The sequence below is a fragment of the Onychostruthus taczanowskii genome, unplaced genomic scaffold (assembly GCF_017590055.1).
Source record: "Onychostruthus taczanowskii isolate IOZ18803 unplaced genomic scaffold, ASM1759005v1 scaffold1, whole genome shotgun sequence".
Lineage (NCBI taxonomy): Eukaryota > Metazoa > Chordata > Aves > Passeriformes > Passeridae > Onychostruthus > Onychostruthus taczanowskii.
In genome coordinates, this window is record NW_024496525.1 from 29,344,423 (window position 1) to 29,361,255 (window position 16,833).

Sequence of the window (16,833 nt, forward strand, 5' to 3'; positions counted from 1 at the left end):
ATTCGACAGCCCAAGAGAGCTTACACTGCAACCAAAAAAAACCCCTCATAGATCCTAGAAAATCCTCCCTATATTCTAGTTTCCAGGTTTCTTCTTCCATCTTTCTTCTCTGCTTTTTAGGTAGAAACTTAATTGAAATATCCAAGGATTCTCTTCAAGGTTTTCCCATTAAAATAAAATTTTCTTCAATTCAATCTTCCTTTTGACTTGTTTGCAGCAGTGCACTTTACACATGCTTATGTGTATATATGTATGCATATTAAAAATATATATATTTAGATATATAAAAGAGCCTTAAATTAGCAGAAAACCTCTATTGTCAACTACTTTTACTTACAAACTGCATATTCTCTCTGCCTGCTCTTTTCACGAACTGTGTGAATGGAGAGTCCATTGAAATCCTGGTAATAACCTGTAGCTTACATTTCAGAATAATATTTGTCTATATATACATTAAATACTTTCTAGTTATTAATTTGGGACAGCATTTACAACATGCTAAGCGGATGTTTGATCTCTCAGGCATCAATTTCAAACTAGTTTGGAGAACAGGACGAAAAGCTACTAAATTTTAGAAACAGTCATGAAGATTAATTAAACTAATTATCTGTGCTTTGTGCAGTGGGAGTGGAGGTAACTACAGGTACAGGAAGGCATAACCAAGGGGAGTGATGAATATTTTTTCAAGTAGTAAAAGTGGTTTAGTGATGGCAGCACAAATGGAGGAGACATTGAGTACTAGGAAGCTAAAATAATAAAGTGAATCTGATCGTGGAAGGATCTTCAACATGTTGTGTGAAAATAGTGTTGGAGTTGGTAAGGACTTCACTGGGGAAACTTCCCAATGATAGTTTTTCATCTGTAGAATGACTTGGAGAAAAAAAGCTTTTCACAACCACCAGGTTTTGATTTTAAGTATTCAGGTAATATCATAGACCCATTCTAACTGAATGGTCTGGTAATGATATCAAAAAGCTTTCCCATGTGTCTGCTATGACAGATGGGTTGAAACAAAATGTTTTTTGCTTACTTTGTTCTCCTGCCTTTATGCATGAAGGGCTCTTATGTTCTTTGAGAAATCTGCTCTTGGGTATCTCAGTACAGAGTCTGGATTATCAAAAAAACTTGATATTCAGCTTCTGATATTCCTTGTTTATTTTAGAAATAATTTACGTGCTTAAATAGATTTAAGTACTCCTGAAAAATTTGGTCAAAACTGGTCACTAATCTCTTTAAATTTGTGCTAATATATAGTAGCCTACAATGCTACTAGAATTCTCAAGTAAGCCAAACGCCAAATATTTGCATTAACTTCTAATTTTGCAATTCTTTGTTCTGTAAGTCTGCAGTGGCAGTGAAGTAAATGCAATGAAATATTTCTAGGTGAAGTAACACTTTCTGGAGGTGTGTTGTACTGCTGCTGCAGTGAGAAATGCTGAACGTGAGGTTTCGTTGTTTAAATGATGTTTGATGTTGCAGTGCTGCCGAGGAGCTGAGCTCCCTGGGACCTGTGGATGTGCGTGTTCAGGGCTCTGCTGCCCAGAGCAATTGAGCCAGCTGGGTGTCAGAGCTGCTCAGTGGGGCTGGTGAGATGCTCTGCTGGGATACACAGGTGTTTCTCTGGGCTGAGTTTGACTGGGATTTCTCATGGTACCACTGCAACAATGTGCTGATCAAGTAGGTTTGCACTATGGGAATGCAACCAGAGGCAGCCCCTACTGATAGAATGCCACAGTTATGCATTATTGCTTGCTAAATGAAGTGTGTTCATCAGACTTCAGAGAAAAACAGGGCAGGGCAGTGGTGTGTATTTTACAAGAATCTAAAATTACATTTACTTCTCTAGTTAAAAATAACCTAATTGGGTCCTGTGTAAATGCCAGGCAATGTTTGCAGGTGTCAGTATGTTCATATCTGCTCCTTGGTAATTCTGTCATTAATTCAGAGTTTCAAGTCAACATCCACATAGGAGGAAGTTAGCTTTTTATCTGCTCCTAGGGTTTTTAGCAGGAGCTATTATTTTCATTTCCAGTTGCAAAGGCATGCTCTCACACCAGCTGTAAAATGAAAGTTAGTGATAGGAGCTCCATAATATGACAAAATCACAACAAATATGCAAGCTTGTTACCTAATTTCTAAACTATTGCTGGAGAGCATAGTAGATACTCTTTAGCATGTAAAGTTCTGAGAGTTTATGGATGCTTCCACCCACACTTGTGTAGCAGAACTTCGTATTTGAGCTGTACTCCTAGTTAAATTTAAAAGGTCGGTTACATCTGGAAACCAGCTTTGAAACATTTGGACTACAGTGATAATCTCTTTTTGAGTTACAGCTTCTTGTGTCTTAAATTGCTGTAGTTTTTCTTCAGCTTATGATATCTAGGTAAAACAAGTACAACATTTTTATATGCTTATTGACTTTAAGAAAAAAAAATCCTGTATTTTTAAAATTAATATTGTGTCTGTGTTAATATTTTTGAATTTATTGTTAAAACAAACACCCTATTAATAAAGAAAAACCTATTTACCAAAGTCTTGTGCAGAATGTAAACAAAGCAAGTAGTTTTTCTTTTAAGGTTCTTTTTAGGGTTATTTTTTGAATCTTAAAATTTGATACAAACTGTTGTGCTATGTATTGATGAAAAACATAATCAAAGATCTCTTGTTCAACTTCAGGGGGGCTGTATCACTTTGCTACATGGTAGGAATGTAAGTGAGCATTGAAAACCCTCTGCTGACTAGATGTACATTAGATTTGCAAATTACCTACCAATGCCCTTTGGGACAAAGCTCTTTATGAAATCATTGTCAATAAATTTCTGTTGGGTTGACTTATGGAATAGGTTGTTCTTCAAGATTTCGCAGGAGAGAGATGAAATGTTATAAAGTACAAAGTACAGAAACTCTGTAGGGCAATCTAAATGATGTTATAGGAACTGAGCTATATTACAAAGAATATTAAACATATTTGCAGTCTTCTGTTATTTGTCACATGAATGGCAGGCCCCTTTTTGTCTAGTGGTTTGCATGGATATGCAAAGGAGAAATAACAAAAGCTAGTCATTTTGTTTTATGTAAAGCTGTTAATATGTAGATACAGTTCCCTAAAAGAAAAAAAAAAATCAGTGTATTCTAATGATGTGTGTGGATGCTGTGTAAATTGCTTAGCAAAGAGGAGCTGCTATATTCACTTCATTTGAAAAAGGAATATGCTTGAAACTAGCATAACACAGCCAATGTTGTTTATCTGTGCTAAAATCAGTGTGAATTAGTCAAATTTCAGTGTACCTGAGACAGCTGGAGTAATGCTGGCGGGGGAAACAAATTGTAGTATAGCAGAATTTTTTCCTCAAGAAAAATTGGAAAAATTCTCTTTCTGGGTGACCCTAGTATAACTGGAACAAGTGGAGGTTCCTATATTGTACATCCATCCTGCTAAATAACATCTTATGATGAAAAATCTTGAGAAGACCTCAGCCGGAGTTTATCCCTGGATAGTTTTTTCTTCAAAACAATTAAAAAATATTTAATTTAAAAAACTATCCAAATAAATTACCAATTTTTTTTAATGATCTCTTGTTCTGGTTAACCTGATTTTAACACAAAGGCATCTCTGCTACACAACTAAAATTTAGCATTATCCTCATTGTCACTTAAATAATCAAACTACTTGTTATATTTATCAAAATGTATTCTGCTCTTGGTAAAGAACATATCTGCTCTTACTTCAAGACCTTTACTGCAAGAACTTAATCAAACAGTGGGCTTGCAGCCATCTTTTCTCTGCACCCCTGTTTCTGAACTGCAGGATACAGCTATTTCTGTGGAAACAAATCAAGATGTTAAAGTTGTACAGCTGCTAGAGGGGGCTCTGATGTTTCTTCCTCTGAAGGTAAAGAAGACTCCAGCTTATTTCTAATTGTGTGATATAGCCTCAGTAAAATGCTACCACAAGCTGGTAGCTCTGCATTATTGATTCTTTTGGACATTAAAATATGTAGCCAAAGTAAAATGTAAGATAACATGGGTCCTACACCTTAATATATCTTCAAATTTTTGCAGTTCTATGTGTCTAAATTAGTGTAGTTTTCAGAGATTGCATCTTCCAGGCCTTTTAGAGGGATGAGCAAGTGTTGAGTGTAATGTGACTGATTCATTCATCTCCACTCGAGGTCTTGGTGCTGCAGAGTTTGCGCTGAAGCCAGGAGTGAAGGGAGGTGCCAGTACAGAGGATGCTGAACTGACACCTCTATCCAAGGGTGTTTGCTGCCAGCTCTGCAGTCCCACAAGTCTTGCTGACCTTTAAAGGACTCTTAGGCAACAGGGTTCTACTTAGAGTGGTCTCATATCAATGAAAAGCAAAGTGTTTCTCCAAGTCTTAGAACAGGGGAAAGAACGCGGCTCTTAACGTCTATTGTATCTCCATTCCTTTGGAATCTTTCCTTTTCAAGAACAAAGGAGAACAGGGAAAATTAGCTGTCTGCCAGAGTAGAAGTCAAAAGAATGATCAGTGTGTTTAGAGATCTTGATCTCATTTAGTGAAGGCTTTATTCTGTGAATGTCTGCAGCTTTCTAGTGTCTTCTAAAACGATACATGTGGTCTAAAATATTCCAACAAACAAATCTGTGCTTTGTATAAGGAATCAATGTGTTTTGAAAGCCTAACAGTGTATTTATTTCCCTGAAGTTTTTAAAGGAAAATAAGATGGTTTCAGGAGAATTTTCTTACTAATGATATTTTGGTTCCAAGGAGGGAAGCTAGAATTGTGAAGATTTCACTTGCCAATGTAGAAAAAAAATACATAAAAGTAATGAAAATAGGCATGTCAGTTTACTTGCAACTTAATACTGTCAAGAAATGTAACTAATAAAAAATGCTAGCAACTGTGTGATGGCTGTGTTAGAAAGTTTTATACTATAGGTTCTAACTGACATTTTAATTAAAGCTCTAATACTTATTACCAGAAACTAAATTGTTTTTTTGCATCCCTCTGTGTCTTTGCCAACTTCATTATAGTTGACAAAGTTGATAAGGTTTGATAGTTCTTAGGTTCTTCAGCATTTCTCCTCACTTTTTGGTTTACATTCCCATGCTGGAGTGACAGTAATTCCTGTAGAGAAATTCAGATGATATCTAAGGAACTCTGAGTTGTGTTAGTACTTCTCTTCAGTTGCCCGCTTTCCTGGAAGTATTTTTACTGGCAAGATCATCTTACTGAGCTTGTTTCCATATTTTTTTATTTTGGTGGGGGTGAACCTGTGCTGCTGGTACTGTTCATTAAACAAGTAAGATATATAGCTCCTGCTGATTTTAATTTGTTTAAAGTGGTTTTGTTGCTTTGTAATGTGTTCTTATTACAATACAGATGTGCCTTGTATTACATTGTGATAATAAAAATAAATGCATATTTGAAATTTGTAACCCTCATCTCTGTTTAGAAAAACAACCTTCTCTGCCAAACACACTGCACTGCAGTAAGCCTTGTACCCCTAAAACTCAAAACTTGGTACCAAATCTTAACTAGATGTTCACTGAAAATGCTACAAAACAATGAAATGGTCCGTGATTGTGGTATGAAACACATTTAAAAAATAAACCAAAACCAACAAACAAAAAAAAAAACACCCAAAACCCCCTCAAACATGGTTTTAGTTTCAAGATTTCACCCTGAACTTGTTCATACTTTGACAACATTTCAGTTCTTATCTTAGAGATATTAATTTTAGGTAAACATTCTTTATAAACACATTCTAATCTCTACCTTCAGTTTATAAGAGACAGCAGGGTTTACTTCTGAATAACTATATAATATTCTAGCACTTATTTACTTTAATCAAGAGTTTGAATATGTTATTAGTATTTTGCTAGCCCGTGTTACTGCATCCATGCATGCGTTACTGGTGAGCGTTCAGCAGCATTTCATCCCGACACCAGCTGTGTGTAGGAGCTGTGCAGCCCCTGCGTGTGCTGGGCTGGTGCTCTGAGAGGCTGGTGAAACACTGGAGGGTTGACCTTGTTTGCCAGAAACTGCAGATAATTCACAGGGAAAGAATGTTGAAACCACTGAATGGAAACAAGGTCTCAGCTATCCATTTCACCTTTCTGTCTGTAATTCCAACACTAATTGTTGCTGTTGTACTAAGGATGGGTGAGTGAAGTGACACATGGACTCCTATGTCTTCAGAAGACAAAGCCAAGTTTATTAGACCCACATCCTTTTTATAGACAGTTAGCATAAAGCTGGACCTGGTTGGTCTTTAATCAATATCTCTCACACCATTGGCTAATTAGGAACAACACCCTCTTGTACACCACTTCCAAGTAAACACCACCTTCAAAACACCAGCTGCAAAGATTAGAGATTGTTTTAATTCTTTCTCTGAACTTTCCCAAAACTTCCCAGGGCAATGCCTGGGAAAGTTTATCTGACTTTCTTCTCTGACCAGTTCTCAGCATCAACAACAAATGACATCCAAGAAATAGGAATTCACCAGAGTCCATGTTTTCTTTACTTTTTCCATTTCTGAATCAAATGGTTAAAAAAAGAGTTTTCACAGATGAGATTACTGTGTCCTGAGGACACTTTTGATACAATGGGAATATATAATTTGCAAATTCTTTAATAGAAATGTCTATGAAATATTTATGTCAGTATTGTTTAGTATCTTGCTGTTACCATTTAAAAAATATAATTTACTTCTTTCTGAAGAGTTCTGTTTGCCAGTTTTGACTTGAAAGGTTCCTGTGGAGGCAACATTAATTATTTATACTGGCAAAACCCCAGATAGTTTGTACACTTTAAAATTATTTATGTCTTCATTTCTCCTTGGTTGATTAGATATCCTCATGATACAGGTTAACTTTTTAAGTAGGGAATGGTTAGGTCTATCTAAAGGAAGTGTAATAGCCCTTGTTACAGCTTTACCAAGAATATTTCTTTATTTTGTGTAATCAGATGGGCAGCTCTTGCCACAGTGGTGTGGAGTTTTTGTTTCCTTTTTACAGAATTTAATTTTCTTTGTCTTGTCCCTCCTTTGTCAACTAAAAATGTCAATGTTTCATCTTCTTCCATTAGTGTTTTCTTAAAATCATTTTATAGGATGCTGGCAGATTGAAGTACACTTTTGATTGAGTTTTTATTTTCTTATTAATGGGAAAACGACCCAAACAAAGCTTCACAACTAATGATTATGAAACCTTCCTTGGGGAAAGGGCTGCTGAGTTTCTGTGGGAGGAAAATTAAAATAAAACACCAAATAATTGGAAATGTGTTTCACAGGCATGGTTGGCATGAAGCTCATGCAGTGCTTGTACTTAACCTTTGCTGGATTTTCCAGGATTAAAGCTTTTCTGACATGTGTGCAAATCAGTTTGCATACCACTGAGTAGTTTCTAGTAGCAGTGCCAACTAGTATGCCACAAGTATTATAAGTTAAAATGCTTCTGCCTGAATAAAGCCCCCTAGAAAATTAGAACTATCTGAGGTCTAATATACTGGGTTATTTTTGGGATTAGTTTGATTTTGTTTCTGGGGTTTTTGTTTGTTTTGTTGTCATTTTTTTCTTTTTTTTTGTAAAAGAGAAGATTTTACACCTCATTGATTTGATTAATGCACTTGCAACTTTTTAATATTATTTTTTTAAGGGAAAAATAACAAATTTAGATATTTTGCTGGCTGTCTCAGCTCATTGAATTTATTATATTTTTCTAGTTTCCATTCTCCTTGTTTCTACAGTAGTAAGGGTTGTCTAGTAATAAGCTATCCAAATTCAATTCTTATTCTCTTATTCATATATTAAAGCAATAATAAAGTTGGTTCTTCCCTTCAGATTAGTAAGATAATTGCATTTTGACCTACAACTGCTGCAAGAAGAAAACTAGTGGAAATCTGTAAATGTTCAAGTGACAGCATTGATATATACTTTTTACACCATGTCTACATTAGGAAGAGGGATGTCATTTAAAATATGTTCCCTAGAACACTTTAAACATTCCTGAAACAAGTGTTCAACACATCTGAAAATGTGTTAGCTTTATCAAGCTATGCAGAATCCTGCAGAAAAACTCTTTTTTGGGACAGTTGGTTTAAAAATTAAGCTGGTGTGTTCAAAATGTCATCATTCATAGTCCATGTAACAATCTGAACATCTATTTACATCCTTCAAAACTGCTTGAAAATAAATTTATTAGCACTTGAAGGTTATACACAAAGTGACCTTAGCTCGCAGGTTTTTTTGAGCTTAATTTAGTTTTCACATGGTTTAACTGCGGGTTTAGACAAAAGAGTTCAAGTGATTTCTTTTGTAGTTCTTTCAACAAATTTATCTTTACTACATTATTATTTAGTTCAATTTTTTAAGAGGACATGAATTGAAACAAGCATAAAATATTCTAAATATTCCTGTCGGTACTTTAGGAATTTTTATATATTATGTGCACGATCAGACTTTTTTTGTAAGTCACAGAATGGCTTGAGAGGCTTAGGCACACCTGGCAATTCTAATGCTTGGCTATTTATTGCTTCCCTTCCTGGCACTCTCTTGTTTCAGTTTGATGAATAAAAGAATGTACCTCCTTATGTAGCCCCTTATCCTTACTGCTGTGTGTTAGAGATAAACAAGGGGCACTTTTAGCTCTTGCAGTCCTGCCCAAAGCTGCACCTCATCCAGCTGGGGAGTCTGAAGTGGTAACAGCAGGAGATACCTTTTTATAATTTTTCCATGAGACTATTTCTGCCCTCTGGCCCATTGATTTTCAAAGAACCTTTTAAAGTACAGATCAGAGCCTGCTTTGAAAACTAGAAAAGACACTTTATGTAGATAGTTTGGGGCTTCCTTCTCCACTGTGTTTGTTAGAACTTGCATGTTAGCAGATATGGCATATCTTTCAGACCTGAATTCAGTTCTGCAGTTAAAAAACAAAGTAAAAAGCTGGTTCAGTTTTGTCTCGTTGAGACACATCAGGGAGCAGTGCTGTTCCAAAAAAGGGACAGGAGAGGCTCATGTCTTCAGATTCAGAAATCTGCGGAGCAGCGTGAGGAATGGAACAGAGTGGAATGGAACAGAATCTATTCTAGTCAAAGCATGGTAATTTCTTCATGCATCCTGTAACTCAGTACTATCCCACATCATCCTTGGACAGGGCTGTTTCTTAAATGCCACGTTTATATTTATAGTAATTGACAAGTATGAAATGATTTCTTACTGTGGTTCATTAGGAGCCATTGACAGAGGAAGTTGATAACACAACTTGGCACCACTTGGCTAAATTGAGAGGGAAAGAATTCTTTTAGTATGGATGTTATATTGAAATGAACATGGATCCATCCATTAAAAAACTTTTTAATTCTGGTACACATGCTCCAGATATTGATTTATTGTTTGGTATTCTTGACTGGCTCTGCTGTATTTCCTCTATGCATGCAAATTCAAAATGCATACAACTTAATTCCTCACTTGCTTCCAACCTCTAATTTATCACAATTGAATCATTGTTCTCAGGTTTACTGTGCAATTACTGACTGCCTGCTTGAATAGATGCACCTTTCTCTTTCTAAAAGTCAGGCTGCTGGATTTTCTTTTCTGCAATCTAAATTGGAGGCAAGTGCATCATAGATAATCATAGCATGGCAATGAAAGAGATGTGCTCAATTCCTAATTTATCACTCTTGGTGTGCTTGATGAGTTCTCATATTATTTTGGTTACTCTGCTTGTGTTACTGTGTCATTTTTTTCTGGGAATGAATCCCTAGTTTGTAGGATCAGTAAGATAAAAGCCTTTCTTTGTGCCTCATGAGCTGGTTGATAGTGCAGCAGATCCCAGACCATTATTCTGTGAGTGCTGTTTGCTTGAGTATCAAGTGCTTACCCTCTCCTGCTTCCTGCTGTGACTTACCAAGAGTTTTTATCTTCGACTCAAACTGCTTTATTTTCCAAGGCTGTTTTCCTGAAAGCAGAAAATAGGATCTGGAAATATCTATAATAAATCTAATCTCTTACATTGTGTAGTTGCTTATGTGCTTTGTGAGCTTCCAATCTCAAGGGCAAGGAGGTCTGGTTATGTTACCTCAAATACATGTTACAGTATTTTCATAGCATTTCTAGGCTATACAGGAAAGCAAACAACTTCTGAAGCAGCCTTTATTTCCAAACACTATGGAAAATGTGAAAGAGCAATTGAATTACAATGTGCCTCAGAGAAAGTAAAAGGAAAATTGCTTTTGTAAAGAAATCACTAGTATAATTTTGTCACTTTGCTGTTTGTATCTGCCATTTTGGCCCCATATATTAATCCTAGCAGATAACTATGTAATCGCCATAATTTATATAATGGGAGAGGAAATGAAATGAAAACAATTTCTGGAAAAGAAATGGAAATGCAGTATTATAAATAGTGAAGCCCAGAAGAGTAAGAAATAATAATGAAAGATGAGCCAGTTTGATAAATTAAAGTAAATTTAAATAAAATTGGCAAAAATAAAATCAAAGCTTTCATGATACCTTTATGCCAGAAATGAGTATTGGCTGTTTATTTCCTTCAAATACTGTATAATTAATTAGTTAATAATGGTAGATTCAGAGGAGGCAATATGATAATGTGTGTTATTTTTCTAATAACAGTTGCATATTTAATTTTTTTTGGTGATTCTTTTAAAGGGAAAGGATGGACTGGTTAATGTTTATAGTGTGTAACATTATTGCTTGAGTGTGTGGCAAAAAAGTGTTTTCAGAGTAGCAGAATGAAATGTGTGCTTTTAACTTTTTAGCTCAGGAATTAAAATCACAATGGTCATCACAAGATGAAAGAGCAACGTCAGATTTAATGAGAATTCAGAATTTAATCTAGAAATAATGCTGAGTTTCTGTGAGAGCTGAGTTTTGAAGACAAACTACAACACTTAAAGCAGTTGATCTCTTAGTAAAATGATTTCATATAAATATGTCTTGCTTTGGCAGATGTATAATAATTTCTAGTCTTAGAATACTTGATACATGTGTTTAAATGCATGTGAATGAAGATTTATGTATGTCTCAGTCTCTGTATTTTTCAGTGAACTTCTTCCCATGCCCAAGTAATTTATTCTGTACTAAATATGATCTTTATTCCATGTAAATATTGGAGTTTATGCTACAAATGTTAATTGTAAAGGTATTTATTACCAGGTTAAAGTTTAGCAGCTATTGGTATTTTAAATTAAATTTTAAAAATAGTTCTAAGACAATTTATTAAAAAAAATACTCTGAAATTCTTGAAACCATGACTTCTTAGATTATGGTATTGTGGCCTTTATCTTCAGCCTTAGACTGGTTTTGAAAACAAATCTTTTTTTTTGAGTGCATGTATAGATGCCACTCAGAAGAATATGTTTGGGAGCCTCTTCTGTTAAAGAGGTTTTAATTAATGTTCCTTTTTTGCCAGAGAGGGCAAGATTCACAACATCAGTCACTTGAAATAGGTAGCTTTAATGGCCCTAATTCCTAGAATTTGGAAGAAGTGATGAAAAAAAGACTAGAAAGGCCTTTATTTCCACACAAGTCATTCTTGACACACTTGACTCTCAGTGGAAATTGGAGCCCTGAAATGCCCAGCACCCTGGAGAATTTGCTGATCTGACATTGGGCAGAGAGATGCAAACTCAAATGCAGAGAATTCATCCTTTTGCAACCTCTCCTTTTTTCAGTGAGGGTGGCAGCCTGTGTGGAGCAGGCACCAGCAGCTGAGCAGACATTCCTCTCCAGCTTTGGACAGAGGACAGTGGAACTCTCCCATGATCTGCATTTTTTCACTTACCACGGGTTAAACAGTGGAGATACACAGGAATGGGGAAGTGCTTAAGGGGCTCCCTAGGGAAATGCAGACATGATGGTGGCTTTGCAGTGATCCTCTGATAGGATCTGAAGCATTTTCCTTTGCAATGAAACAGAGAAGATTCCCGTTTGTGCATATAACATGGCTAACATCTCTGTCACTTGGAGGCACAGCCTGGTGCTTGTAACCTGAGGCAGACACGTTCTGTTACCGCTGAGCCTTCACTGCGTGTCTGAGCCTGAGTTTTCACATGGTGCCCAATGAAAACTGAGGAAGCTGGGTAGGAACAGGGGGAGAAGCACTGGACTGAAGTGGAATCCAGCAGGGGAAGATGCTCCCCTAAGTGCTTGTTTAACTCTTGATCTTTGTTCTCAAAACCTGGTTCTGTAATTAAAAGTTTACATTAATGAGCAGTAAACTAAGTGAATTTTTCTCAGTCAAAACTGCCTTGTCCATGCAACTCTAATTCCAGAAAGCATTGCAACACCACCATTACCTGGGTAAAAAAGAGCTGATGGAAAGTAATATAGTGGAGAGAAATGTGTTACTTGGTAAATTGTCCCTTGGGCATTGTCAGTGGTCTCATCCACAAGAGTGGACCACTTGTTCCAACTCATATAATGGAGGGAAATGTGCAGCTTTAAGGATGTGCTATTTCCAATTATGTAGCTTTTTTTTAAATGAAGCATAAACTCAAAAGTGCTGTTGGACTCGCTTTACTTTACCTTTCTTGTGAAAATTGAGTTTTTGTACATAATCTTAAAACATGACAGAAAATATTGGAAGCATGTACCACCTATTTTTCCTTTCATCTTGATTCATTCATTAGCTTCTTCATACCAAAAGCCCTCCAAGACATAATTAACCCTTTTTTGATACTGTAAAACTTGAAACAATCATTAAAACTCATTAAAAGAGAGAAACAGAGAAACTTACTTTCAAAACTCCTTTAATATTAAAATTTCCCTGATTTTTTAAACCTGTGATTAGAGTAGAATACTAAGGGAATGGCCTTCACGGTTTCAGTCTGTACTGGCTAGTCAAGTAATTAATGATAATTGGTTGCTTTGCATTGCAGAACTGTGCTTCGTGGTAGAAAATCTTTTGATAAAATAATTTTCTTTAATGGAATGTTGTCTTCTGAGTATGCATTATGTAATGATACTGTCAGCAAGTCCTTTTTGTCCAGTAAGAAGAAAATATAATTGAAGACAAAAATACGTTACCCAAAGTCTTGCTTTTTTCTCCCTTTTCACATTTTAAGCTCCATAGGTATTATATTGTATAACCATAGGATATTTTAAAATCTAATTTTTACTGAAGAAAAACATTTATAAGAAGATAGTTTTGATGTTTAGACTGTCACAGATCTAATCATACTGGATTTTTATATGGGTCAGTTTTTGCTAAACTTCTAATTTTATCTTAAAACTATGACAAAAATAGAACCATGAAAAGCATATGCTTTTAATTTCTTGTCAACTGTACTTGGTAACTGAAGTCAAAGTAGTTGTATTTTCTAAAATATATTACTTGGAAACAAGTAACAAGTTGTATCAAGTTACCAACTTGATACAACTTCAGAATGCAAAGCTTTCTTAACTACAATGATTTGCTGTAGCAAATTATTATTGAAAAAAATACTGTGATTCTTTGTAAAGGTGTCCTTATCCTTCTTTTCAAGGTATGGGATGCTGTAGATACAGGCTGCTGTTTAAAAACCTACTCCTGTCACTCCTGTGCCGTTCGAGCTGCCCGGTGGTCATCCTGTGGAAGAAGGATCCTCAGTGGGGGCTTTGACTCCATGCTGCATTTAACTGATGTAGAAACAGGTAAAGGCCATGAGGAATGCATTACAGCCATTTCTTTATTGTGTACAGATAACCTGGGATCTTGCTAGCCTTGCTCTTTCTTCTAAAATATAGAGAAATCCATAGATGAAAATTAGAATTCTTGAAATGTGACCTTACTTAAAAAATGTATTTTGGCAATTAAGAGTTGCTGGAGAAGTTTGAGAAAACTGAAATATTTTACATCTGACAATCACTTGTAATTTATGTTGTCAGATACTACATAGATGCATGGAATGAAATATGTGTTTTTATGCTCTGTCACCATAATTCATTAAAGTGTTTGAACAGCCTCTTAAGACTGACTTCAGTAACATTTGTACATGTATTTAGTTTAAACATAGGCTTGTATCTCATTCTCTGTTGGGTTGAAGTTTGTGCTTGAAGTTAATTAGGTGATTTTTTCTTTTTTTCTGAATGGGACCTTAATTAGGAGCATAGAAACTTAAATTCTGGTAGGAAACCTTGAGACTGAACTCGTGTTCCTTTGATGCATTTTTGAATTTGATTTGGGATTTGATTGTTGTAAGCTTAACAACTAATTTCCTGGATGCTGTGTCTCCTCATGTCTAAACTAAAGTGCTTCTGTCAGCTATATTCTTTCTCTCCTTAATGTATGTTACCAACATCAGCAGCATTCATTGGGGCTGTGCATAGCAGGACATCTCTGTGTGTGTGTATGAATTAGATCAAAATGGGACATTGTCAAGGGAAGAGATGCAATTTTACATTTCCCACTTAGTTTATTTTTAAGTGTTTAACTCCCGCAAAGGTGCAATATTTTTTGTGAGACTACAATAGAAATCCTTACAAAAATTACAAGCAGTTTTTGTCTAGGAGGATTTTCTCTTGCATAAAAGCAAGAACTACATTGTATGTGAATATCTGGAAAGCAGAAGTCCTATTCAGAGGAACTGGGAAAGCAGCCAATAAAATTTTAAAATATTGTTCACATGAGAAAAAGGTTCTTTTTCATGCTCCAAGAATTTATTTTTTTCAACAATAGTTGTACCAGAAGTATTTGAATTCGATGATGGCTGAAAGGGAGCTGTTACAGTGTAGGAATGTAAAATATGTTACAATATTAGAATATGGATGTTTTGAGAATATTCAGCTTTTTTTAATGGGGAAAAGAGCTTTATATACTTGGTGTAATAGTACATGAGGTTAATATACACAGTCATTAATTTGTCAGACTTCTACAGCAACCTTCTAGTCCCACATATAACTGAATCTTACTAATCCAAGTGGATTTACCTTTGTCTGTAATGCTTAAAAATTCTAAATGGAATGGCTGTCTTCGTAATGGGATTTATAGCAGCTGAATAGATTTTGTGTATCTGAGTAATTTTTCCTTACTCTGGGAAAAATCTTATAAAATAATAGGGAAAATTCCAAAGATACATAATTTAAATAATATGCTTTAATTTCCAGCATTTCTTCATCTTAACTAACCAGTAATGGGATAGAAGTCTGGATTAAGTTGATTATACTGATTAATTTATACTTCTCTAAGAAATGGCAACAATAGAAAATATATTTACTAAGTGTCAAAGCAGATAAGTTTGTAAATGGTTCTTTCCTTACTGACTTGTGTGTTATAGAGTGTTTCTAGCTACTTAAATAAATTGTATGTGTGGAATGAATGTTTTTATATTGGAAATATCAGGAATTCATTACTGTCTTATTTGAAGAACACAGAATTCCTTGTAGTTCCTCTGAACTGCAGTTGTGATTGGACCTGATTTTCACACCTCATTTGGAAAAGCATAATAGGAACGATCAGAATTTTAGTCTGATTTCCTACGTATGCAAGCCAGTTTCTGAGCTCCTTCCCTGTTTTAAAGTTACTCTTCTTTTCCTACATCTCAGTCAGTTCTGTTCAAAGAGACAGGGCAAGAAGTTTGCCTCTGGAATCCAAATCAATTTGATATAAAAAGCCTCATTTCCATTTGAAAAACACTAAGACATCTATAAGATTTTGATTTACATTAGTTCACTGAATCATTCATTCCTCCTCACTCTTCATCAGTGCTGAGATGATTTCTTCTTTGATTAACTTCAGATAGATGTTAGAACTGTTCCTTCACATTGGACTTTCATATACTTTTTTGGACTTCAGTCCTAATTACTTTCCATTGCTAGTGTGAACTAACTACCAGTGTGTTTAAATGTAGTAAATGCATGCCAGTGGGATTTTATAAATAATAATGCTCTCTTTCAGGCTCTATGCTCTTGTATATTTTGTTCTGGTTCAACATTTTTCCAGAAGTTTCCTAAAGTCTAATCTTTCTTGTCTTTGTTTTCAGTATATGTTTTATATATTACATCTGTGTTATAAAAATTGCTACATGTCCTTCACTAAATGAAACCTAATGGTCTATAAGGAATGACTTTAAAAGTTTAAAAAAGGTTGCAAATACAGCTTAGTACATGCATGGTATTGAGTTGCTGAGTTGTGGGGGATTTTTTGTCATTTTCTCTTGGTTTTCTGTTGGGAACATAGTTTCTGCCCTATTAAATCAAAATTGTAGTCTGGCTAATTGTTCTGGGTCTGATGAAGGTTAGTTATGATATTTCTCAAAGAAATGTGTCAGGAATTTTTTAACAAACAGCACTAGATTAAATTCTTCAGGAAATTTTCTTTCTAAGATTGGACTTTAGTTTGGGTATCCCATATCCTAATATACTGCATCTTCTGGGGTAGGTTTCTTTTCAACCTTTATGATCTGAACAACATCAGAATAGAAGCAAACACTGAAATCTCATTAATCATGAAACAGAATTTCTGTTGTTGGCAGAGAAATCCTGATATAAGGCTAGAAGACACATTCATGAAATCTTATCCTGCAGTTTTACACCATCAAACCTCTTGCCCTTGTCACATGTATGAAATGGAAGCTCTTATATATAAAAAGATCTAAGACACTGCAAGCATAAAAAATGAGGTGATAGGAATCTCAGGAAGTTCAACAAGGACATGCATCTGGAATGGAGTAATCCTGTGCAACAGGCCAGGCTGATGCTGAACTTGTTAGAAAGAAACTTTGCAGAAAAAATACCTGGAGGTCCTGATGCTGAATATGAATCACCAGTGTTCTCTGCAAAGAAGGACAATGTAATTCCAGGCCAGATCAGGAAGTATTTACCTAGTATGTGGAGAAAATGGTACCA

The 16,833-nt window shown here is 35.3% G+C and overlaps 1 protein-coding gene across 1 annotated transcript in view; it reads left to right on the forward strand.

The window, feature by feature from the left end:
• WDR25 (WD repeat domain 25) overlaps window positions 1-16,833 on the forward strand; it is a 58,233-nt gene that overhangs the window by 18,472 nt on the left and 22,928 nt on the right. The window contains exon 3 of the mRNA XM_041401574.1: window positions 13,494-13,641. Within this exon, the coding sequence (XP_041257508.1) occupies window positions 13,494-13,641 (148 nt within the window). The remainder of the gene's footprint in view (window positions 1-13,493; window positions 13,642-16,833) is intronic.